The sequence below is a fragment of the Equus asinus genome, chromosome X (genome assembly GCF_041296235.1).
Source record: "Equus asinus isolate D_3611 breed Donkey chromosome X, EquAss-T2T_v2, whole genome shotgun sequence".
Classification (NCBI taxonomy): domain Eukaryota; kingdom Metazoa; phylum Chordata; class Mammalia; order Perissodactyla; family Equidae; genus Equus; species Equus asinus.
Window position 1 is genome coordinate 140,467,425 of NC_091820.1, and position 27,612 is coordinate 140,495,036.

Here is a 27,612-nt window from a genome sequence, read left to right on the forward strand (position 1 = left end):
CAGAAATAAGTCCATGCATATATGGTCAACTAATATTTGACAAGGGAGCCAAATGGGGAAAGAATAGTCTCTTCAATAAATGGTGTTGGGAAAACTGGACAACCACATGCAAAACAACAGATCTGGACCCCTATCTTACAGTACTCACAAATATCAATTCGAAATGGATTAAAGACTTGAATGTAAGACCTGACACTATAAAACTCCTAGAAGAAAACACAGGGAGTAATTCCTTGACTTTGGTCTTGGCAATGGTTTTTTGGATTTTACAAATAAAGCAAAGGCAATAAAGGCAAAAATAAACAAATGGAATTACACCAAACTAAAAAGCTTCTGCACAGCAAAGGAAACCATCAAAAAAATGAAAAGGCAATCTATGGAATGAGAAGATATTTGCAAATCCTGTATCTGATAAGGGGTTAATATCCAAAACATATAAAGAATTCATACAACTTAATACCAAAAAACAATCTGATTAAAAAATAGGCAGAGGATCTGAATAGACATTTTTACAAAGAAGACACACAAATGGCCAACAGGTACATGAAAAGGTGATCAACATCACTAATTATCAGAGAAATGCAAATCAAAACCACAGTGAAATAATCACCTCACACCTGTTAGAATGGCTGTCATCAAAAAGACAAGCGATAACAAGTGTTGAAGAGGATGTGGAGAAAAGGAAACACTTGTGCACTGCCAGTGGGAACATAAATTGGTACAGCCACTATGGAAAACAGTATGGAGGTTCCTCAAAAAATTAAAAATACAATTACCATATGATCCACAAATTCCACTTCTGGTCATTTATCTGAAGGAGATGAAAATACTATCTTGAAGAGATACCTGCATCCCCATGTTCATTACAGCAATATTTATGATAGCCAAGACATGGAGACAACCTATGTGTCCATTGATGGATAAATGGATTAAAAAATATATACACACACACACACACACATAAACATTATTCAGCCACAGGAAGAAGGAAATCTCATCATTTGTGACAACATGGATGGACCTTGAGGGCATTATGCTAAGGGAAATAAGTCAGACACAGAAATATAAATACTGTATGGTACCACTTATATGTGGAATCTAAAAAAGTAAACTCATAGAAACTGAGAACAGATTGGTGGTTGCCAGAGGTGGGAATGGAGGATGTGGGAAATGGGTAAAGGTGGTCAAAAGGTACAAACTTCAAGTTATAAGATAAATAAGTCATGAAGATCTAATGTACAGCATGGTGACTATAGTTAACAATATTGTCTTGTATATTTGTAAGTTGCTAATAGAGTAGATCTTAAAAGTTCTCATTACAAGAAATAAAAATTTGTAACTACGTGGTGATGGATGCTAACTAGACTTACTGTGGTGATCATTTTGCAATATATGCATATATCAAATCATTATGTTGTATACATTACTCTAATACAATATTATATGTCAATTATATCTCAATAAAATTGGAAAAAATTTAAAAAAATAGTGCTTGTATGAACATTCCATTACTTGTCTTTTGGTGAACGTATATACTCATTTATGTTTGATATAAACTTAAGAATAGAATTGTTGGGTCATAAGGTATGTGTAAGACCATCTTTAATATATATTGCCAAAACTATTCTTTTCAAAGAGAAATAAACATTTAATGGTACTCTTTTTAGACATCAGACAGTATTCATTAGGTTTAGAAAGTACATGGCACAATCAGAGCCAATATTCTTAGTTTTCTCTTATATAAAATGAGCATAATAACATATGCTGAGCTTATCTCACAGAGCTATTGTGAGAATCAAATGAAAGAATGCATATAGTAGTCCTTTATCCCATAGGGAAAATGGGGTGAGGAAGCATAGTCTTCATCAGGGTCTTGACACCCATTGTCACTTTCAGAAACCCTTAGTGCTGTGTTAGCTATTTGCACAAATAGTTCATTTAATCATTTCATCACCCCAGAAGGGAAGGTGGTATTAGCCTCCTTTTACATGTAAGGCAACTAGAGCTTAGAAAGGCTAAACCTGCTATAGTTTATAAGTAGCAGAGTGGTTTTAAAATCAGGCTTCTTTAATACTTTAACTCATCATTTGTACCAGAAGAGCAGGACAATAATCTAATTCCTGTGTATGCTGATTCATAAGGTCAACTTTTTACAGATCATAACTGTAATCTCTTGACTTCAAATACAGATTTACAGTTTATAAGTGTTTCATATATACAATCTCATTGACTCTCTAGCCAATAACCCTATGAGGTAAGTAATACAGCTATTAATAATTATCTTTCTTTATAGATAAGGGACATAAAGATAAGGCATTGTGATTTGCCCAAGGTCACATGGGATCTAGTATTCACTATTTATATTACATGATGTTTTCTAAGGCTGATAGCAGGAAAAGTTTATTACAGATTAGTAAACTAGATTTGCAATGTTCTTATGATTAGAATAAGATGATTACTGGACTTTTGCACAAAGTAATGTCATCATATTATTGTGTAATTTTCCTCTTTTTTTCTGCTTTGATATGATGCAAGAAACACCTGGAAGTAGAGGGAAGCAAATAAAGCAGATACTTATCTGATAAGAAAAGCTAGGAAGGCTCAATTAAAGTATTCTTCTCATTAGTTGACAGACAATTGAAGATTTTCCAAGTAAAGGGAGCTCAGTGACTGAATGGAAAATGCATTTGACGTACTGTGGTGTAAGTGAAAAATGATGTGCACTGTAGTCAGATAGATCACAGTTACAATCCCAGTTCAGATGCGTGATCTTAGAGAAACTATTTGATCTCCTTGAGCCTCAGCTTCCCCATCTTAAAACTGAGAATACTAACTATTTTATATGATTGTGAGGGTTACCTAAACATTATACATTACACACTAACACTGTGCTTGACACACAGGAGGTCAATAATATTAGCTAAAATGAACACTAGTTACCTACATCAAGCTATAAAAACAAGCCCTAGAATCCATGAAAGTCTTCATAGTGAGTTATTTATACTCAGATTTGGAGGACAGGGTTAGACTAAGCTTTGAATAATAATGGCTGAAGGATAGGTAAACAGTTCTATCTAAATATTTGCATTTTAATATCCCTTGCTCTAAAATGTTTAAGTTTTAAAACATGAATAGTCATTCTACCTGTTACAATATCTCATTTATAGAAAAAGCTTACTTATATACAAAGCATGCTATATTTTTATTTTATGAAAAAATATTGAGCTCTGTGCTCTGCTTCTGGTAATGACTAAGGAAATTTCTACTGGATCAACCCCCTCCTCTCATAGGTGACAATTAAAAACTCTGGACAAAATACAAAAAACAATTGCCTGAAGGTACTGTAGAGGTAGATTCTGGATGGGGGTCAACACTTGGAAGAAAGGAATTACACTAGGTGAGCTTCTCATTTTCATAGCATCTAGCTTGAGGGTGTGCCACAGCCTGCATCATACATGGTAGTTAAAAACCCAAAAGAAAACTCTCAGTCTTTCTGGCCTGAAGACCCAGAGGATAGAGTTTGGGGCAATCACTGCCACCAGAAAGTGAAGAGGAAATCCTAGAAAGGAGAGAATCTGATTATACATATGTATAAGCTCTGCCCAAATATCTGGATGACCCCGGAATTGCACATGTGCAAGACAAACTCCCAGCGTTACATCTAGAGATAAAATAACTGAACACAAATTTGAGATATCGAAGAACAGCTTGAATTTTGAGTACAAGTAAATTAATTGCCTCTTTAAAAAAAACCCCAAATCAAAATTCTTTGGAGAAATATAATAGAATGTAGAGTCTCAATAACATAATGTTCACATTCTCCAGAATAAAATTCAAAAGTATTCAATGTAACAAGAACCAGAAAAATGTGACCTATTATCAAGAGGAAAGAAAATCAGCAAAGGTCAATCTGGAAATGTCCCAGATGTTGGAATTATCAGACAAGGACTTTAAAGCAGCTGTTATCACTAAATGCAATGAGATAAAGAAAACTATGCTTGTAATGAAGGGATAGAAACTCTCAGCAAAGAAATAGAAACTATAAAAAAGAACCAAATGTAAATATCTGAATTAAAACATTGACTAGATGGGCTTAACAATAGAGTGATGTTGGCAGATAAGAGTCTGTGATTTTGAAAACTGGATAATTTTATTTAATCTATCTGAAGAAAAGATAAAAAAAACTTTTGAAAAGAAAATGAACGGAGCATTAGGGACTTGTCAGACAATACCAAAAGCTCTGACATGTGTAATTGGAGTTCCAGAAAGAGAAGAGAGAAAATGGAGCAGAAAAATTTGAAGAAATAATGACTGAAATTTGGCGAAAGACATAAACTTACAGATTCAAGAAGCTCAGAGAATTCCCATTATGATGAATACAAAGAGAACCACATCTAGGAACATCACAGCCAAATTTCTGCAAACCAAACATATAGGGAAAATCTTGAAAGCTGCCAGAAAAAAAGTTTACATGGTGCATAAATTAAAATATAATTAAAAATATTAAAATAATCCATAAGAAGAATGGAAAGGAGGAACAGAGAAAAAATAGATCAGGCAAAGAGAAAACAAAAGATTAAAAATAAAAAATATAATTACATTAAATGTTAATGGACTAGGCATAAGGACAGACATATAGGTCAATGTTATAGAACTGAGAGTCAGAAATAAACCCATATATCTATGTATTATTGATTGTCAATAATAGTGCCAGGACCATTCAATGGGGGAAAGAATAATCTCTTCAACAATAGTGCTGGGACAACTGAACAACCACATGCAAAAGAATGAGGTTGGACCTTTACGTAATATCATAACAAAAATTAACTAAAAAATGGGTCAGAGGGGCCAGCCCGGTGGCGCAGCAGTTAAGTGTGCACATTCCGCTACGGTGGCCTGGAGTTCAATGGTTCAGATCCCAAGTGCAGACATGGAACCACTTGACAAGCCGTGCTGTGGTAGGCATCCCACATATAAAGTAGAGGAAGATGGGCATGGATGTTAGCTCAGGGCCCGTCTTCCTCAGCAAAAAGAGGAGGACTGGCAGCAGATGTTAGCTCAGGGCTAATCTTCCTCAAAAAAAAAAAAAAAATGAATCAGAGACCTAAATGTAAGAGCTGAAAATATTAAACTCTTAGAATAGATCATAGGAGTAAATCTTCATTACCTTCGACTAGGTAAAGCTTTCTTAGATACAACGCAAAAAGCACAAGCAACAAAAAATAGATAATTTGAACTTCATCAAAATTTAAAACTTTAGCATATTGAAGAACACACTCAAGAGAGTAAAAAGACAAGCCACACACTGGGAGCAAAATAGTTGCAAATAATATATCCAATAAGGAACTTGTATCCAGAATATTTAAAGAACTCATAAAACTTACAAACAAGATGACACATGATCCAATTCAAAAATAGGCAAAAGATTTGACTAAAGAAGATATATAAGTGGCCAAGAAGCACATGAAAAGATGCTCAACATCATTAGTCATCAGAGAAATGCAAATCAAAACCCAAAATGAGATACTACTTCACACACACTAGGATGGGTATAATCAAAAAGACAGATAATAACAAGTGCTCGTGAGGATGTGAAGAAACTGAAGTCATCATACATTACTGGCAGGAATGTAAACTGTTACATACAGTGTGGAAAACAGTTTGACAGTTCTTCAAAGGGATAAACATAGAGTTACTGTATGAAGCACCAATCCCATTCCTAGAAATCTACCCGAGAAATAAAAACACATGTCTACACAAAGACTTGTACGCAAGTGTTCAGAGCAGTATTTTTTGGAATAGCCTCAAGTGAGAAATAATCCAAATATTCATTATTGTTGAATGTATAAACAACATGTGATATATAGAATAGAATACTATTCAGCAATTAAACTGACACATATTACAACATGGATGAATTTTGAAAACATTATGCTAAATAAAAGAAAGCTGACACAAAAGACTATATATTATATGGTTCCCTTTACATGAAATGTCCAGAATAGGCAAATCCATAGAGATAAGTAGATTAGTGATTGCCAGGGGTTGGGATGAGGGCTGTGGTGGGGAATGGAGAGTGACTGCTTCAGTGGCACAAGGGAACTTTTTGGGTTGACAGAAATGCCCCAAAACTGGATTGTGATAACAGTTACACAACTTTGTAAGTATACTAAGTCATTGAATTGGACACTTAAAGCAGATTAATTTTATGGTATACAAATAAAAACTTTTAAAAAGTTTTGAAGCTTTAAAAAATGTTAATGCACTAAATATCCCAATTAAAACAGACTGTCAGACTGGAAGACTAGATAAAGAAGCAAGACTAAAGTATATGCTGGTTAAAAACCACACTTTAAATATAAAAACACAGACAAGTTAGAAAAAAGAAGATGGAAAATTAAATAGCGTGCGAGGAGTAAGTGTAAGAAGGTGGGAGTGGTTAAATTAATTTCAGATAAAATAGACTTCACAACAAAGTTAAAAAGGGACATTTCATGGTGACAAAGGGTTATTTCATCAGGAAGACGTAAAAATCATAAATGGGTACATGCTTAATAACAGATATTCAAAATGCATGAAGCAAAAACTGATAGAATTAAAGGCAGAAATAGACAAAATCACAATATTATTTGGATACTTTAATGTTGTTCTCTCAGTACTTGACAGAACAATTAGACAAAAAAATCAGAAAAGACACAGAATATCAAATAACACTGTTAAACACCTTGACCTAATTGATTTTTATAAAATAGTACACCCAAGAAATGAAGAACACATGCACATGCTCTTCAAGTGCATGTGGTGTGTTCACCAAGAAAGACCATTTGCTGGGCTGAAAACAAAGTCACAATAAAATTTTAAAACTTCAAATCTATAGAATATGTTTCCTGGCAACAACAGAATTCGATTAGAAATTGACAATAAGATACCTAGAAAAGTCTCAAATATTTGGAAATTAAAGAACATACTTCTAATTAATACATGGTTAAAGAAAATATAAGTGAAATTAGAAAATATTTTGTACTTAATTATCATGAAAATAAGACATATCAATATTTGTGAGATACAGCTAAAAGGCTTAGAGGTAAAAATATAGCTTTAAATGATTATATCAGAAAAGACTGAATGTATAAAATCAATGACCTAAGGTTTACCTTAGGGAACTAGAAAAATGAGAATGAATTAAACCAAAAATATATAAAAATAAGAGAATAATGAAGAACATAAATCAAAAAATAGAAACAATGGGGAGAATTAAGAAAATAAGGTAACTCTTTGAAATGACCAAAAAAAAAATCAATAAATTCTTAGACTAAATGAGAAAAAAGAGAGCAGAAGTTACCAATATCAAGAATCTGATATCACTATAAAGCCTATAGACATTATGAAAATAATAAGAAAATATTATGAATGACTACAAATTTGACAACTTAGATAAAATGTACAGATTTCTTGAAAGAACCATTAAAGAGGAAACAGAAAATCTTACTAGCTCTGTATCTATAGAAAAAATTGAATTTAATATCCAAAACCTTCCCATAAAATAAACTCCATTCCCAGACAGTTTCCCTGGTAAATTCTAGAAACCTTTAGGGTGGAAATAGCACTAATATTACACAAACTCTTTGGTAAACTAGAGTTTTACAAAGTCAGTATAATACCAAAATGTGACAAACTCATTACAAAAAAAGAAAATTGCAGACCTATATCACCTTTGAACCTATATGCAAAATTTCTCAACATGATATTACTAAGCTGAAACCAGATATGCCTATGTGTCAGTTACCAATTTATTGTTTCTCAGTTCTGAACACATCCTTACATATATGTTCTTCATATAATAATTCTTTTAAGCATTCCTCCTTTATAGCAAGCACAATATTAAACTTTCTCAGTAGAGGGTGCTGGAGGGACACTACAAGAGAAGGAGGTTCTTTTGCTATTTCTGGCCCTGGCCGGGGCCCTCCTCTGTGTAAGTGTGAGGACATCAGGTAGTTCCAGTCCTCTGAGCCCAGGACTTGGTCCCTATGCAACCTTGCAGCCTCAGCCTGGTGATCGGTAACCTTCCCACAACCCTCTCGACATGGTAAACCAGAGCCCCCGCATGGCCTACATGCAGCTGCCTGTCTAGACTCCCTGGGCAAGCCCCTACATGACAAGCATAGTCTCCTATGTTCTGCGGGGTCACACACTGAACAGTCATTCTGCAAGCTCCCATTCCTCACTCCTAACTCATGCAAGCTATTTGTTCTTAAGTCCTCCTGGTTTCACTGGCACCCAAACTCCCTTTGCACACTCACACCACCAGTTGCTGCTTGCTTGCTCCCCTGCCTGCACTCTGGGAGGGTGGCCTATTGTTTGCTCACCAACTCTAGACCAGCTCCTGCCTGGCCTAACCAGCAAACTTCTCTTATATCAGGTGGCTGAACACTCTTTCTTTGAGGTCTGAACCTCTTCTAGGTTTATTCTTCCTTGGATACTCTGCCTCAGCCCTAGGGTACTATACTGAATTTCTTTATGTCTTATACTTACTCTTTTATCATAGTTCATGATTCTTTATATTGAATTTTCCCTGTTAACCTACTGTGTTGTATCTATCTCTTGATTGGAACCACACTATTAACATACACATGCACACACATATGTATATGTGTGTGTATGTATAGTAATAAATCATGATCAAGTAAAGTTTATCCTAGGAGTGCCAGGTTGGTTTAACATTTGAAAATAAACCTATGTAACTTACCATATTAATAGAATAAAGGAGAAAAATGACATGATTATTTCAATTGATAAATGAAGATACAGCATTTATCAAAATTCAATACTCATTCATGATTAAAAAAAACTCTCAGTAAACTTGGGAGGGAAATTCCTCAAACTGATAAAAGCCATCATTAAACCCCTTACAGCTAACATCATATACTGAACACTTTCATTTTAAGGATGTCTACTCTCACCACTCTTATTTAATATACTACTGGAGGTGGTAGCCAGTGCAATAAGGCAAAAAAAAAAAAGCAAACAAATATATAAGCTATATATAGATTAGAAAGAAAGAAATAAAACTGTCCCTACAACATTACTGTCCATACAGAAAATCCTAAGAAACCTAAAAAACAGAAACTTTTTAGAATAATGAATGACTTTAGGAAGGCTATAGAATAAAATGCTAATTTAAAAAGAAATCAATTGTTTTTACATAATGGCAGCAAACAATTGGAAAATACTATTAAAATTTTATTTTACAATACCATCAAAACATATATACTTAGGAATAAAATTAACAAAAGATACATAAGATCTGTATCTTAAATACTACAAAACATTGCTGAGAGAAATTAAAGACGACTAAATAAAGAGTTCAAGTTCATGGATTAGAAGACTCAGTTCTCACCAAAATGATCCATAGATTCAAAGCAATCCCAATGATAATCCTAACAGGCTTTTTCCTAAAAATTGACAAGCTGATTGGGCTGGCCCGGTGGTGTAGTAGTTGAGTTTGCACACTCTGCTTCAGTGGCCCAGGGTTCATGGGTTCAGATCCCAGGTGCAGACCTGCACACTGCTCATCAAGTCATGCTGTGGCAGGCATCCCACATACAAAATAGAGGAAGACTGGCACAGACGTTAGCTTAGGGACAACCTTCCTCAAGCAAAAAGAGGAAGATTGGCAACAGATGCTAGCTCAGGGCCAATCTTTCTCACCAAAAAAAGGAAAGAAAGAAAGAAAAAAAATTGACAAGCTGATTTTAAAATATATATGGAAATATGAAGACTCTAGAACAGGGGTTGGCAAACTATGGTTTGTGGGCCAAATCCAGCCCACTGCCTGTTTCCCTAAGTGTTTTATTAGAACACAGCCACATCCATTCACTTACATATTGTCTATGGCTGCTGTTTTGTTTCTACGGTATTGAGTAGTTGCAATAGCGACCATATGACCCACAAAGCCTAAACTATTTACTATCTGGCCCTTTATAGAAAAGTTTGTAGACCTTGGATCTAGAATATCCTAAATAATCTTGAAAAATAACAAAGTTGACAAACGTATTACCTGATTTCAAGAATTACTGTAAACCTGCAGTAGACAAGACAATGTGGAACTATCATAAGTATTCAAAGATAGATAATGGAACCAAATAGCCCAGAAACAAACCCACATTTATATGGTCATTTTATTTTTGACAGAGTTGCAAAAGCAATCCAATGGGGGAAAGGAAGATCTTTTCAACAAATGCTGCTATAACACCTAGATATCCATACGTAAAAAATATGCACTTCTACCCTTACCTTAAAACATAGAAAAAATTAATTTGAGATAGATCACAGACTTAAATGAAAAAGATAAAACCACAACACACCTTTAGAAAACATAGGAGAATATCATCATGTCATGGGGGTAAAGATTTCTTATACATGTCACAGACACGACAACCATTACAGAAAAAACTGATAAATTACATTTTATTAAAATTAAAATTTTCTGCTCATAAAAAGACACTTAAAAAAATAAATAGGTAAGCCACAGACTAGAAGATAATATTCCTAAAACATGATTCAGGTAAGAACTGGTGACCAGGGTATATAAAAGAACTCCTACAACTCAACAATGAAAATACAACCTAATGAGAAAATGGACCAAAGATTTAACCAAATACTTCACAAATAAGATATATGAACGGCCAATAAACACATGGAAAGATGCTCAACACCATCAGTCACAAAAATTTGCAAATTAAAACCCCAGGGAGATATCCATCACAATAGCTGAAATTAATAAGCCTGACAACTCTCATACATTGTTGATGATAGTATAAAATGGAACAACTACTTTAGTAAATGTTCTGGCAGTTGCTTATGAAACTAAACACTCACCTACTCTACGACTCAGAAATTCCACTCTTAGGTATTTACCTGAGTGAAATGAAAACATATCATATCTACAAAAATACACTGTTTTTGTTGGTGAGGAAGATTCTCCCTGCGCTAATATCCATTGCTAATCTTCCTATTTTTTTTGCTTGAGGAAGATTGTTGCTGAGCTAATATCTGTGCCAATCTTCTTCTACTTTGTATGTTGGATGCTGTCACAGCATGGCTGATGAGTGGAGTAGGTCCACACCTGGGATCCAAACCCGTGAATGTGGGCCGCTGAAGTTGAGTGCATAGAACTTTAACCACTATGCCATGGGGCTGGTTCCCCAAAAATACTTTTACATAAACATTCATGGCAGCTTTATTCATAATAACCCCAAACTGGAAACAGCCCAGGTGTTTATGCACAAAAGAATGGGTTTATTTTATGGGATGAATTTCTAGAACTAATCTATGGTAGCAAAACTAATCTATGGTAGTAAAAAAATCAAAACAGTGGTTTCCTCTGGGGTATGTGTGCAGGAAGGTGGACTGGGAAGGTGACTTTCTGTAGTGATGGTAATAATATATATTATATATATATACACATACGTGTATGCATTTGTCAAAACTTAGCAAGTGTATATTTAATATTTTTTAACATCACTTTATGTAAACTTTATCTCAAAATAAAAAAATCTGTAGACAAATATTGAACTCTACTTAAGGATATAAATGTTGAAGTATTTTAGGGGGACATATACTCATATCTGTAATGTAGTTTGAAATGTATCAAAAATAAGATTAATTGACAGAGGGATAGATGGATTGATAGGTATAGTAATATCTTAATAGTAGGTCTATGAGGTTTCCCTGTAAATGCTTCCAACTTTTTTGTATGTTTAAAAATGTTCATAATAAAATTCTGCAAAAATTATTGAGCACCAACTCATTGTTCTAGGCAATGGGGATACAAGAGATGACTGAGGGAGAGTTTTCCAGAGAAGCTTATCCAAGGGAAGTGAATTACTATTTACATAGTCCCTACAATCCAAGGATAAAGGCAATGGCAAGAATTTATTTTTTATCTTCACAACAAATGGGTGTGGGAAGAGTAGGCTTGAAATGAGTAGAGATGATGATTTCAGTTTTGAATATGATGTGCTTTATGATCCTACAAGATATCTAAGTGGAGATATCTAGCAGATTATTGGATATACAAGTCAGGAGATTTCCATAAATCTGGGCTACAGACAAATGTTGTGGTCATCATGCCTTTGGGTACCCTAGCTGTTAAGTCACTGAGCACAATTTAATAACTGTGTTTGATTTTAATAGTGTTTTCATTTTTAAATACTATCTATCTCAAACATCTGCCCCTAAAAAATCTAGTATTCCTTGCCTGTTGGCCTATTTATTATTCCATTGGAATTATAATAAGAATAGAAATTGTACTAACAAAAAGTTATAGAATAGGAAGATTAAAATGTGGCAGATATAAGGACCTTAGGGTTAGAAGGCTAATATTTAGTAAATGCATCACATTGGGGGATAGTTCTTTGGTACTCACCTGATCAAATAGAGCTCTTTATTCCAGGGGTAGACATTTAAGACTGGCCCAACCCCAATCATGTGGTTGTGACATTCTCCAACATTTTCAATATATTCATGCTTCAATGGCACTTTGCTGAGGAGGTCAAATTCCTCAGGCGCCTTTTGAAGTACCTGTTCTGCTGCATAGAATCCATCTACTAGCAGTGTCCTGCCACCTGTTCCTTCATGCTTAAGACAGTGAAACACTTGAATGCTAAAGAGGGAAAAAATTAAATTCTTCTGTTCAGTGGAGAAAAGAGAACACATCAAAATTTTAGAAAATTATATATGAAATGATTACTGAATCTACTTGTGTCATTTTCTTTTCATGAAGAAATAAATCTCATTTCCTAAATGTTTTACCCCCACAGCCAGCTGTACTTTTTTTGTGCTTTGAAATATTAATGACACTATAGGTTTCTTCTAAACATATTCAATACATATTAAAGCCTATATCTGCCAGACTCTGGGAATACAGCAGGCATGAGTATGATACAGTCTCTGTTTTAAAGAAGTCCATAGTCTAGTAAGAAGAGATGAAGTAAATAAGTACCAATAAAATATGATAGGCACTATAATAGAGTTGGACAGAAGATATAGTGGGGCCATAAGAAAGGAAGTTATTCTAATGGGGTGTTGTTTAAAGAAATGTCTTAGAGATGGATGAGATTGAGGTGAGGAGAGAGCATTCCAGGCAGATGTGTAATTGGATGATAATGAGAAGGTGCAGAGAGTTTAGGAAGAAATTCATTTTAGGAACAAGTTGAAATAGTTGAGTCATATGTGGCTGAAAATGTTAACAGGGAAAGGAAAGGTGACTATTAATGAACTGGAAAACTAAAGTAGAATTTTCAGATTAACAAGGTGAAAATAAAATTAATAGTAATTTAGAAAAAATGCAAAAATAAGGAAAAGCAAACAAAAAAGTAAAATAAGTAATAAACAAAGATGGAAGGAATAAAATCAAGGAGAACCTAATATAAATACAATTAAAATGAGAAAGGTCAGTTCTGGCCATGTTGAGCTTTCTGTGAAACTTCTAGGTCAGGATTATCTAGGAACCAGTCAAAGATGTTTAACTCAGAAGACAAGTAGATTTTGTAGTTGTCTGTAGATGATAGCTGAACCCAACAGCAGGGAAGAAGTCATTTGGAAAGATCATTTCAAGTAAAAAAAGAGGGACAAGGAAAAAACCTTCAGGAAGAACAATATTTAGTACGTGGACAGAGGAAAATAACCCAGCACAGGAGGCTGAGGAAAAATGGTCAGAGATATAGGAGGAAAACTAGAAAAGAAGAGATATTTAAGAAGAGGTAGTGGTTAATGGCATGCCCCAGGGGTCAAATAAGATGAACACTGAAAGGTACATGTTGGGTATGGTAAATAAGTTATTTGCTGGTGACTTTGAAGAAAGTAATTTCTTTTTCTTTTTCGCTGAGGAGGATTTGCCCCAAGCTAACATCTGTTGCCAATCTTCCTCTTTTTGCTTGAGGAAGATTCACCCTAAGCTAACATCTGTGCCCATCTTCCTCTATTTTGTATGTGGGCCACTGCCACAGGATGGCTGCTCACGAGTGGTGGAGGTCCGCACATGGGAACCAGACCCATGCACCCAGGCCACTGAAGCAGAGCGTGCTGAACTTAACCACTACTGCCATGGGGCTGGCCCCTGGAGAGACTAATTTTAATTGGGAGGGGGTTGGATAAACTAGCTGACTACGGGTTTGAGGAGTGAATGGGAAGTGAGAATGAAAAGATACTGAATATAGATAACTTTATTAATAAAGTTTAGCTGTGAAGGGGAAGAGCAAGGCGAGGCTGTAACTAGAGGGAGATAGAGTCCAAGGAAGTGTATAAAAGTAGAGATTTAAGATATGAGAAGCTGATAGGAAGGAGTCAATAGGTATGGAAAGGCTGAAAATATAAGAGAGAAAGATCCCCAAGGGGACTGAAAAGGATGAGATCCAGAGCGAAGGTACTTTAGAAAGGACAAGGCATATAACAATGATTATGATGATGATGATAATGGCTAAAATGATAACAACAGCTAGTATTTATTAAACACTTAATATGTCAGGCAGTATGCCAAGTACTTTAAATACATCATGTAATTTAATCCCTCAGCAATACTAATGAAGAGACTTTATTACTAGTCCCATTTTACAGATGAAGAAACTGAGACACAGAGAGGTTAAGTTACCTCTTCAAGATCACAAAGCTAATAAATGTTCCAGCTGGGATGCAAATCCAGGTCTGGTTGATGCTATAGCCTGAACTCTTAACTACTCTGACTATACTACTAAAGTACTTGGTCATTGCCATTGATTAAAAAGGGTTAAGTTAAAGGCACAGACAACTGCTTATCTCTGCTAGCAGTCACAGAGAGAAGAGCTTGTTAATAGTTTTTAACCTCAATCCCTGTCCAGCTACTTCTCATCCCATTTCTTCTTTCTTCCTTCTGCATGCCCTAGAATGAGGATGCAGGGCTGTTGGCCTCTTCATATATCAATAACATTGAGCAGGATCTCTAAAATCTGTTTTATTCTTCTTCCCCTGAACCAAACATTCTTAAATTCCAAATGCTTAAAGGAAATCAATATAACCACAATCAATTGCATATTATCATTCTCTCATATTGTCTTTATGAATCCATACATACACTCACTTTACTAATATCTTTGTCCCTCAGACTCATTAACTACATGCAGAAGCAAGATCAATAACAACAACATAACTTCAGAGGCACCTCTAATAAGTGGCAAATGGCAGGAAAGTTAACTATCCATCATGTCACATAATTGCCATTTCTTTTTTGTGCTAAGAACATTTAAGATCTACTCTGTTAGCTATGGTGGCTATCAAACTGCAATACATAACCGTATCAAATCAACACATTGTATACCTTAAATTCACACAATGTTATATGTCAATTATATCTCAATGAAGCTGGGAAAAAGTATGGTATATATCATCTTTGGCTCAATAACTTCTGATTCCATATGAAGAATGTTATTTTTCTTCATTCCTCCTCTCCAACTACTTGTAAATTGGATTGAAATTCCTCTTAATACCATACCCAAAGCAGCTGTGTCTGGAAGATTGACCTCTTTGTAATATAACAACTAAATATACGAAAACTGTACAAATTCCAAAACTAATGGTTAGCCAATACTTTTTTGTAAGTTATTTGTAATTACTTTGAGAAAAAATGTACATTAAACAAGATTAAGATCTATTTATGTAGTAAGGTAAATTTTAAATCATTTCAAAAAGTTTTGTTCCTATAAGTCTAAAGAAGACTGAGCTAGGGTATTTCAAAATGAGCATGTTTCTAGGAGAAGAGAAAGAAATAGTCATACAAATTATCATCAGCAGATATGATCTTGGTTCAAATAGAATAGAAAATGATTAAGAAACTATTCAAGACCATCACATGTAAAGGCCTCACTCTAGAAAATTCTAATCCACCTACCCACAGGGCTCTTGAAAATAGGTAGTGTCAGTGTGCCGATCCAGAGCTAGCTTGGTGTATGCAGTGTCGCCCCTGGAAAAGTCTGACGTGAAATACCACATCCTCCCATAGATGGTTTCTCTGTCAAATGAAATACAGTTTAGCTATTTGAAATTTTGATTCTTGTCTTTCAAAACTCTTTCCAACTTTCTTTAATTATTCACAAATAACAATAGATTTTTTGGCTCTAGATTTCCATCTACAAGGTGAAGATGACAGTTGAACACACCACCAGTCTTAACAATTCTGTCATTGATTGATATTCTAGGAAATTGAGAGGAAAACTGAAAGTTTAGGGAATCATCCCACTCTGTTTATGTGCCTACTTTTGATAGCTTTCACATTCAAGGTTCTTTCCTATGCTCACCTCCCTTGCATAGAAAAAGATGTTTTTATGCAGCTGCTCTTAGAAGTGATTAATCTAGATCCTCACCTATCTTTTGGAAATGGAGGAATAAGAAGAAAAGAAAAGGATAGTTTATGTTAGCAAGTATTTAGTGAGACTTGCTGTATCACTATTTCTGTATCTCTCCTTGAGGTATATATCATAGGTTTTAATTTCATAGTCATTTTTCTGGTAGGCTCAGATCTGACTAAAGGTTTCACTTTAATTTTTTTAGCTTTCAGAGTTCAGCTTATTCTCTGAACCCTCAAAGTCCAAACAGGAAATGTTCTTCCTCTTGAACTATAATCTCTAAAGCCCTCTCAGTTTATTGCTTGTCAGCACAGCTTCTTTTAACTGAAAGTTCTCAAACTGTGTTTCAAACTGAATGGTTCACAAATGTTAATTATGGCCTACTAGGATAGAGCAAATGACCTAGCATACTATTTGCTACACAATGAGCTATATCTGGCTCTTATTAAGTAAAAGGAAAGTATTAATTACAACAAAGTAGGTTTATGATAAATTTAATACTACAGAAGATCAATCCATATATTACCTAGAAATGCAGACTGACAAGTGGAAAGAACACCGTATTTAGGATCAGGAAACCTGAGCTCTCTGAATCCCAGTTCTATTGCTTACTAGCAGAGCAATCCTGGGCAAGCCACTTAATGCTGGTTAAATGCTACCTAGTGTAAAGCAGTATTATTAACAACCAGTCTCTGAATCAAGCCTTAGGAATCATCGAAGGTCAAAATTGGATGATCTTTAGACACCATCTTATTCAATCCTCTCATTGATCAGATGGGAAAATAGAAGCCACTTGGGAGGGTGGGGTCAAGGGTAGGGACTTGTGTAACAGAGTTGCCTATGTTCACACAACTGCTTGATGGTAGAATTCAAACTACTACCTGGCTCTCTTTACTCACAGTTAGTGCTCTTTCTAGTGTACAATGATACCTCTTACTCTGAGGATTGCTGGGCTTGAAAAATATACCAATGACTTTGAAGACTTCATTATATTTAACATACAAGTATCTTTAGAGATTAGAAATCCAGCCCTGAATAAAGCCCTATAAATGGGAATCCCCTTATTCAGACCACAAAATATTCTGGATTAAAAACAAGGGTGACCATACCTGTTATATTATTTTATTGGTGTTGATGCTCTGGAAATTAATTACTGTAGATATTTGGAAAGTAATGAATTACCTGATCAAGCTGATCCTTTCTGCCAACTTCTCTGTGTGCTCTTGAGTGGGAGGGACATTTTCTACAAATGCAATTCCATAGAGCAGAAAATTTTCCAGAAAGTTCTTCAGTCCTTCATTGGTTTCTAGGAAGCTCTGGAAATCTACAGATGGAACTTGGGCTTGCTGGTAGATTTCAGCATTCCATAAGATTCTAGGTTGAACGACCTTTTGTTTCTGCCCTTCATAGCTGTTTTGCACCAGCCAATCCAAATCATATCTAGTCACATGACCATCTGGCCCTTTTAAGGGAAAAACAAAAAGCATTAAAAATAATAATTATAAATACTGTCAATAATTTACTGGTTAGGAATGTTACTTTTAGCAACCAATTACCCAGTACTGCATTGTTTATGAAACCAAATTAAAATGAGTTCTTAGAATACTCCTGAGACAGAAATATTTGTGGGTTGAGGAGTATGAATTAATAAGTGAATGAATGAACAAATAAATCTTTCCAGCAGGGAAATAAGTTTATGGAATTATAGCTACGTAGTAAAGGGCCTCTGGAGCATTCATCAAGTCATCAAAGAAAGACAATGAAAAAATCCCAGCTGCTTTTTAGCTTACTCCCCTTGCTCTCCCCTTGTCCCCATCCCCACTTCTCATCTACACACAACTTTTTGAGCTAGGAGACTAATTTTTATTTTACTAATTGAGAAAAAGTCAGTTAGTGACTCACTCAAGATTACATAGCTAATAAACTGGAACTAGAACTCCAGCCTCTTGCTTCCGGCAGTTCAGTAGTATACTATGCTGCCTCCTCTTCTAAATGAATTAGGGCAGTTGATCTGACGATATAACATTAATATAGCATGATACAGTGACTTCATAAGTGACTTTTCCCACTGCCCCCCACCCCAAAAGTAAAAAACCAGGCCCCTAAATGCTTTAGAAAATCTTCAGTACAAGCAAAGGATATAGCTAGAGGAGTGAAAAGCTATGCTGGTATCTTACCGCTCCTTTTTACTTCTTTCTACCTCTCTGTCTCTGTTTCTCTCTCTCTTTGGCTTCCCACTCCTTGATAATAAAAGTATCATAAAAAATCACCTATAATTATTCTATTACCCAGATGAAACTAATATTAACAGCTTGGCACCACTCCTTCCAGTTTTTCTCTATGCATTCTTTCACTTTAAATAATATGTTATATATATATATATATATATATATATATATATATATATATATATATATATAAAAGTTTGTACCCTGCTTTTGTCACTTAACATTTTAATAGTCATTTTATCATTAAAAAATTAAATCTTTATAAAAATTCTTATAATTTGCAGAATATGGACTACCAAGATTTACCTAACCAATCTGTTCTTCCGGGGCATGTAGTTTATTTTTGAAAACCTTTCCTATTATTTAATAGTGATCATCTTTGTCCATATTTCTGATAATTTTCTTAAAATAGAAACACAGAAGGCAGAACTGTTAAATCCAAAGATATAAACTTTTAAGGTCTGATACATATAATCAAATTACTTTCTAGAAAGTCTACCAATTTTCATTTCCTCCAACAATATATGTGTGCCCATCAAAACTGAGTATTTTTATTTTTTAAACATATTTTTCTAATCTGGTAAGTAAAATTGCTCTTATTGTAATAATTTTAATTTGTTTGCTTACTAATGAGGCTAATAAGAACATTTGTTAGACATCTATATTTTTTAAATGCAAGGGTTACCAAACTATGGCCCATGGGCCAAACCTGCCTGGCACTTGTTTTTGGAACGCATGCATGCCCATTTGGTTACATATTACCTATGGCTGCTTTTATTCTACTATTACTGAAGAACTGAATAGTTGAATAGTTGTGACAGAGATGGTACAGCCATAAAAGCTTAAAAATCTTTACTATCTGGCCCTTTACATAATGTTTGCTGACTTGTGCTTTAATGATTTGTCTGTTCACATCTTTCTCACATTTTTCTATTGGAATTCTGGTGCTTTTCTTACAGATTGGCAATAGCACCTTAATATATTAATAGTTTTTAGTCTTTGTCATACATTTTGCAAGTATTTTGCCAAGTCAGTTGTTTTTTAATAAACCTTTCTATGGCATATTTTTTTATTGTAGAGAAATTAATAGTCAAATATATTGATTATAAATATTTTTCCTCCAATGCTTTTTTCTTTTAACTTTTTATTTTGAAATAATTATAGATTCACAGAAGTTGCAAAAAAATGCATAAGGAAGTCCCACACACACTTCCCTGAGCCTTCCTGGAGCCTTCCCCAGTGTTAACACCTTACATAACCACACTACAATATCAAAACCAAGAAAGTGACATTGGTACAATCCAAAGAGCTAATTCAGATTTCACTAGTTATACAGGTACTCATTTGAGTGTGTGTGTGTTTGTGTATGTGTGTAGCTCTATGCAGTGTCATTACATGTGTAGCTTTGTGTAACTACTACTTACAGTCAAGATACTCAACTGTACCATCACAAGACTTCCTCATGTTACCTCTTTATAGCCACACTCACTCCTTTCATCCCTAACTCATGGCAACTGTTAATTTGTTCTCCATTTCTATAAGTATGTTATTTCATGAATATTACATAAATAGAATCATGCAGATTTGCTTTTTTCCTTCAGCATAATTCCTTTAAGGTTTTTCCAAGTTATCATGTATGTCAATAGTTCATTCTTTTTTATTGCTCTTTAGTGTTCCATTATGTGAACCATTCACTCATTGAAGGACATTTGAACAGTTTCCAGTTCTTGGCTATCACAAAGAAGGTATGAACATTAATGTACAGGTTTTTGTGTAAACCTAAGTTTTCATTTCTCTGGGATAAATGCCCAGGAATGCAATTGCTGGGTTGTACGGTAGTTGCATGTTTAGTTTTTTAAGAAACTGACAAACTGTTTTCCCGAGTGGCTCTACCATTTCATATTCCCACTAGCAATGTATGACTGATAGAATTTCTCCAATGTTTTTCTAGCATTTCATGTTGTCACTATTTATTTTAGTCATTCTACTAGGTATGTAGTGAAATTTCATTGTGATATTAAATTTCATTTCTCTAATGGCTAATGATGCTGAACATCTTTGCATGTGTTTATTTGCCATTTGTAGATCCTATTCAGCGAAATGTCTGTATATGTCTGCATATCATCCATTTTCTAATTGGACTGTTTGGTATTTTTATGTTGAGTTTTGACAGTTATTTAGTCCTCATCCCAGTCAGGACCTAGTCCTAGGTCCTGAAGATGTTCGTCTACGTTCTTTTCTAGAAATTTTATAGTTTCATGTTTTACATTTAAGTCCATGATCTATTTTGAATTAATTTTTGTATAAGGTGTGAGACTTAAGTCGAGGTTCTTTTTTTTCTTTTCCCACGGATGTCCAATTGCTCTAGCACCAGTTATTGAAAAGATTATCCTTCCTCCATGGAATGACTTTTGCACCTTTGCCAAAGATCAGTTGACTATATTTGTGCAGGTCTATTTGTGGGTTCCCTTTTTTCTTTCATTGATCTATGTGTCTTTCCCTCTGCCAATACAACACTGTCTTGATTACTGCAGCCTTAACATCAGGAAGTAATTCTTCCCACTTCATTCTTCCTTTTCAAAATTGTTTTCGCTATTCTAGAACATGTGCCTTTCCGTTTAAATTTTAGAATAAGCTTGTTTATATCTACAAAAAACATTTTGATAGGAACATCATTAAAATTGTCAATCAATTTGGGAGAGAATTGACATCTTTACTATGTTGAGTCTCCCAATCTATCAACATGATTTGCCTTTCCAGGTACTTAGGCCTTCTTTGATTTCTTTTATCAGCATTTTATAATTTTCATCATACAGATCCTGTACACACTTTGTTAGATTTATACCTAAATATTTAAATTTCTTTGAAGCAATTGTAGATGGGAATTTTTCATTTTGATTTCTGCATGTTCACTGTAAGTATATGGAAATGAAATTGATTTTTGTATGTTTATCTTATATCCTGCAACCTTACTGGACTCATTTATTTGTTCTAGGAGTTTTATTGTAGATTACTTGAGGTAGTTTATGTAGACAATCACGTATCTGCAAATAAAGACAGTTTTATTTTTTCCTTTCTAATATGTATGCACTTTATTTCTTTTTTTGCCTTATTGTAATAACCAGAACTTCCAGAACTGTGTCAAATAAGAGCAGCAAAAGTGGATATTAAATAAGAGTGGTGAGAGAAGACATCCTTGCCATGTTCCCTATCTTAGAGTGAAGGTGTTCAGTCTCGCCATTAAGTTTGATGTTAGCTGGAAAGGTGCTCAACATCACTAATTATCAGGGAAATGTAAATCAGAACCACAGTGAGGTGTCCTCTCACACCTGTTAGAATGGCTATTATCAGAAAAGACAAGAGATAACAAATGCTGGCAAGGATGTGGAGAAAAGGGAACTCTTGTGCACTGCTGGTAGGAACATAAATTGGTGCACACACTATGGAAAACAGCATGGAGATTCCTCAAAAAATTATAAATAGAAATACCATATAACCCAGCTATCCCTCTTCTGTGCACATATCTGAAGGAAATGAAATCACTATCTCAAAGAGATATCTGCACCCTCGTGTTCATTGCAGGATTATCTACAATAGCCAAGACACAGAAACAACCTAAATGTCCATTGACAGATGAGCGAATAAAGAAAACGTGGTGTGTGTGTGTGTGTGTGTGTGTATATATGTGTGTGTGTGTGTGTGTGTGTGTGTATGTATGTATATACAAAGTAGAATATTATTCAGCCATAAAGAAGAAGGAAATCCTGCCATTCAGGACAATATGGATGAACCTTGAAGGCATTGTGCAAAGTGAAATAAGTCAGACAGAGAAAGATAAGTACTGTCAAGTGACACTATGTGGAATCTAAAAAAACCTAATTCATAGAAACAGAAAGTAGATTGGTAGTTGCCAGGGGCTGGTGATTGGGGGAAATGGGTGAAGGGGGTCAAAGGGTGTGAACTTCCAGTTGTAAGACGAATAAATTCTCAGGAGCTAATGCACAGCATGGTGATATAATTAACAATACTGTATTATATATTTGAAATTTGCTGAGAGTAGATCTTAAATGCTCTCACCACATACACAAAAAAGGTAACTATGTGAGGTGATTTATGTGCTAATTTGGCTTACTGTGGCAATCATTTCACAATACCTATGAATATCAAATCATCACATTGTATGCCTTAAACTTACACAATATTGTGTGTCAAATATATCTCAATAAAACTGGAAAAAATGATTTTAAAAAGTATGATGTTAGCTACGGATTGCAATAATTTTATTTAAAAATAAAAATAAAAGTTTCAAAAAATAAATGCTTCCATAGAAAGAAAAAAGGAGAAATAACTAAAAGAATACCATATTTTGGTAAGAGACAAACCACTTTTTTGCAAAGTAATTGTTCTTTAGAAGAGAACCCCAAAGAAGACCAAGTCTCTTGTCCACTCACAAGTGAAAAAGAGTGTGGTCTCATCCAGACGAACGGTCTTTGGCTTGATACATAAATCCACACTGGCAGTGTCCAGGCTCCGCTGGTGAGTCTTAGAGTTGTAGCAAGATGCTGAGCGGCAGTGGTCTCGAAGCCAGACATAATCAAAGCGCATCACAGTGTTAGCATACTGCAGTTCTAGGGAAAAGATTACATTCTTTTATATTATTTATTACATTATTTTATAAAAATAAAGAAGCATTTATTTAGGAAAACTTAAAAAAATCAGTACCCAGAAAACTTCGTTCAAAAAGTCTTCTACCAAGAAAGAACAATGAGGGGGACACTAGCCTCCTACCAGATATTAACACATACTATAGAACTTCTATGATTAAAACAGTGTGATGTCGGTATAGGAATAGGCAGATAAAACAATGGAAGAGTATAAAAAGTCCATAAATATACCCAAATGTATATAGAAATTTGGTATGTAATAAACTGGCAACTATAATCACTGGGGAAAATATGAATTTTTAAATAAATGGTGTTGGACAACTAGATAGCCATTTGGAAAAAGATAAAATTGGGTCCATACCTCATATTGTCACCAGGTCTCCAAGATAAACTCAAAATAGATCAGAGTTCTAAATTTGGAAAATGAAATGATTCAAGTATTTAAAAAGGAAACACAAGTGGATAGAGGCTATAAAGGAGGTCCTTGTACTATTCTTGCATCTTTTCTGTTAGTTTAAAGTTATACCAAAATAAAAAGTTCCCAAAAAATCAGACCTTCCCATACACCAGGTTACTCATTTAGAAAAGGTAAATAAGAATGATATTACACTTATATGAGGAACAAAAAATATATAATGTCTGGGAATCAACAAAAATGTGGAAGATTGCTATGGAGAAATCTATAAAACTATCCTGAAGGACTTGAAGGAAACCTGAATGGAGCAATATGCTCACAGACGGGCAAATTCAATAATGAAAAGATACAAATTCTCCCACAAATTAATATACAAAATGTCAGGTACTTGCAATCCAAACCCCATTGGAAATTTTCATGTCCTAGATAGGCTAATTCCATAATTCATATTCAGAATTAATAAAGTAAGAATTTTGAAAAAGAAGAAGGTACAAGGGGGAACTATAAAGTTATTATTATAAAGCTATAGTAATTTAAAAAGTATAGTATTCATGCAGAATAGACGAACAGATCAAGGGAACAGAATTGAGTCCCAAAGATATTCATAACAGTGGAGAAAAGATGGATCACTCAATAACTAGTTTCAGAAAAATGAATATTTGAAAAAATTTATTCTGGATTCATATCATTCAAAACAATAAATTACTGATAGATTACAATATAAGAAATAAAACTATTATATGTTAACAACCTTGAGGTAGGAAAGACCATTTTAATATGACACAAAAAGCATACAAGATAAATTTGTCTATATGAAAATAAAAACCTTCTGTTTTTCAAACAATAAAAAACTCAAGCTAAAAGACAAGTAACAGGAAAAATATTTTTAACATAAAATGATTAATACTCAGCATATAGAATAAATGTCTGTGATTATTAAGATAAAAATGCAATAGAAAAATGAATGAAGGATAGGAAGGTCACTAGAAGTGACCAGTAAACACATGAACCCACTCCCTGCAACCTTAGTAGTAATCAGAGAAATGGGTATTAAGATACCATTTTTTATCCACCAGAGTGACAAAATTTTTAAAGTTTGATTACAACAAATGTTTTCAAAAGATGTGGGGAAATGTATCCTCTCAAACTTTGGTAGTGGGAGCATAAATTGGTGAAGTCAGACTGGATGGCAATCTGGAAGTTTCTATGAAAATAATACAAAATATGTATATGTATTGCTTGACCCAGGAATTCATCTCTCAGTATTTACCTTATAGAAACTGTCACACATGTGGAGGTGTGCACAAGGATAATCATAATAGTGTTGTTTATAATGGCAAAAAAATTTGAAAGTAAGATTAAATGTCTATCAGTGGAGGAAGTGGAGGAATAGCTGAATAAATTGTGGTATATCTACATTACAAGATACTAAGCAACAGTTTGAAAAACACAGTATACCTGTATTCCTCAAATTGACTTTGCATGGTATTATTATTCTTACTTTAAGGACAAGGAAACTAAAGTTCAGAGATGTTAAATAACTTTGTATGATTATATAATCATTAGGTTGTGGAGCTAGGACTGAACTCAAGTAGTCCAACCCCAAAGCCCACTACACTGGTGTTTCTCAAAGTGTAGCCTTGGGAATCTCTGAAGGTAAGACTTCTGGAAAGGCAGAGTAAGGAGCTTGGCAAATCCTCTCCCTCAAGAACAATGGTAAAACTGAATAAAATTATCAAAAACAACCATTTTAGGACTCTGGAAATTGACCAAAGGCATACAACAAATTAAGAAGCATTTTTTTTCCAGAGAAAACTACTGACCTTGGGTAAGAACAGTGGGAATCTGTATGTTTTAATTGGGGATGCTCCCACCCACTAAAACCTGCCCAGTGCCTGCCCACCCCCCCCCCCCCCCAGCTACATCAGGAGTAGTTCTACCAGTGCAGGCAAGCCAAGAAAACAGCAGCTTTGCTGCTAAAGAGGACTAACTTGATTTGGAGCAGAGCACATAAAAACCCCATACCCCTGGGTGTTGAAAACAACCAGGGAAGGAATACTGGTTGGGGCAAGTGACAGACCAGCAGAATAGCTAGAAATCCAACAAGGGGATCAAGAGAATGAGACAGTTATAGTGGGCCTTGGAAAACCTCCTCATATCCCTGGTGTTCGGCAAGGCTGTGCACACATACAGGGCTGTGGGCGCACTCAGGAGAGACTGGAAAGGGCCCTAGCTTATCTATACATCTCTGGAAGAATGTAAGGCCTTGTGCAAGCCCAGAGGAGATGTGAAGAATGGCAGAACAGAATGTAAACACCACAGCAGACTTATAAACAGCCTAAACTCTGAATGTGTGCCCCAATTCACACAGAGATCTGTAGGCAAAGGGTGGAAGCCTTATTGGCTTAAGGTTTTTAAGCATAACCTCTGACCAATTGTTGGCTAACCACTAAGCAATACCAGGGTTTCTCAACCTTGGCACTACGGACATTTAGAGCTAGACAATTTTTTGTTGTGGGGCACTGTCCTGTGCACTGTATGATGCTTAACAGCATCCCTAGTCTCCATCCTTCTCCCCAGTTGTGACAACTAAAAATGTATCCAGACATTGCCAAGTGTCCCCTGGGGGGAAAAACTGCCCCCTATTGAGAACCACTGAGCTATACTGACCCAATGTGATACCTAGGAAGTCACAGTTTTAATAAAAGCAAAAAGTAAAGATAAAACCTGAGCAGAGACAGCAGTGGCTACACAGCATCTGTGTAGAGAATTCCTCCAGGCAAGTCAGTAAACAAATAAACAAAACACAGAAATAATCCCTCTGAAGGGGTGAGAAATCAGTTTCTATATTATCTTAAATGTCCAGGTTTTCAAAAAAAATCATGAGACATGTATAGAAACAGAAAAGTGTGACCCATGCCCAGAAAAAAAGCAGTCCACAGAAACCATCTGAGAAGAATATTACATGAAATTCTATTGTGAAAGTCAGGGATGCAGCTTAGAAGGTAACCTATTACCTGGGGAAAATGCCTTTCCCCTCTAACAGCCTTGGGCTTTAGAGGAGAGAAGCAAAGTGGCCCACTAGGGTATCACCTCCATATGCCTATATCATCTCCTAGTTATGAGTCAATGGTTGGTCTTCTTTGAGTCACTTTGTGATGCTACTCACACCTTATAAAAGCATCTGTGCCTTCAAAGCATATCCCAACTGGATGCTTGAAAATCCAGACACTGAAGTTAATTGAAAAAGTCTCTGATGTAACAAGTGCTGATATTGTGGAATGGGACTATTTATTTGGTGGTGACCTAAAGTTGGAGTTCTTGACCTAGGATGCATGGAATTTCTATGGGATCCATAATCTAAAAATACTGAGAACCATGCCCTTGGAGTGACAGAGGTGATTAAGTACCACCAACTCTCATTCAGATTGGTTATTATACTGAGGCAATCCAGGGTCCGACAAACTACAGCCTGTTGGCTGAATATAGCCCGTGGCCTGTTTTTGTATAGCTTGCAAGATAAGGATGGTTTTTGCACTTTAAAAGTGTTATAAAACAAAAACAAAAGAAAGAAGACCATGCAACAGAGATTGTACATGGCCCACAAAGCCTAAAATATTAGGCCCTTTACAGTACAGGAGGGGAATAATTTGTATTTTGTGGCTGAACTCATTCATCTCTTAACAAGCTCAAAACATCCCCTTCATTAGTTAAATTGATACGCTTATTGTCCTTCTTTCCATGATTGGAGTTCATTCTTGCCTTTGCACTTGCTACTTTTCTCCTTAAAATTACAGGCTCCTCTAATTAAACAACCATGTTTTCCTTCAATATCTAGCTAAAAATTCATTTATTCAAGGAAGCTTCCTTGAATAACCCTACATTTTCTTTGAAATTATTTGGTAGATATCAATTTAATTTGCATTTGC

At 35.0% G+C, this 27,612-nt stretch overlaps 1 protein-coding gene across 4 annotated transcripts in view; it reads right to left on the minus strand.

Annotated features, from left to right (window-relative positions):
- TMLHE (trimethyllysine hydroxylase, epsilon) overlaps positions 1-27,612 on the minus strand; it is an 89,671-nt gene that overhangs the window by 12,678 nt on the left and 49,381 nt on the right. For 2 of the 4 annotated variants that reach the window (XR_011499655.1, XM_014834717.3), the window contains exons 3-6: positions 23,056-23,232; positions 17,559-17,838; positions 15,923-16,042; positions 12,428-12,664 (exon numbers count right to left, since the gene is read on the minus strand). Coding sequence is in view for 3 of the 4 variants with exons in the window: in XM_014834717.3 (XP_014690203.1) it covers positions 12,428-12,664; positions 15,923-16,042; positions 17,559-17,838; positions 23,056-23,232 (814 nt within the window). In the remaining variant the exon portion in view is untranslated. The remainder of the gene's footprint in view (positions 1-12,427; positions 12,665-15,922; positions 16,043-17,558; positions 17,839-23,055; positions 23,233-27,612) is intronic. The other 2 variants (XM_014834718.3, XM_044763897.2) reach the window with 2 other exon arrangements.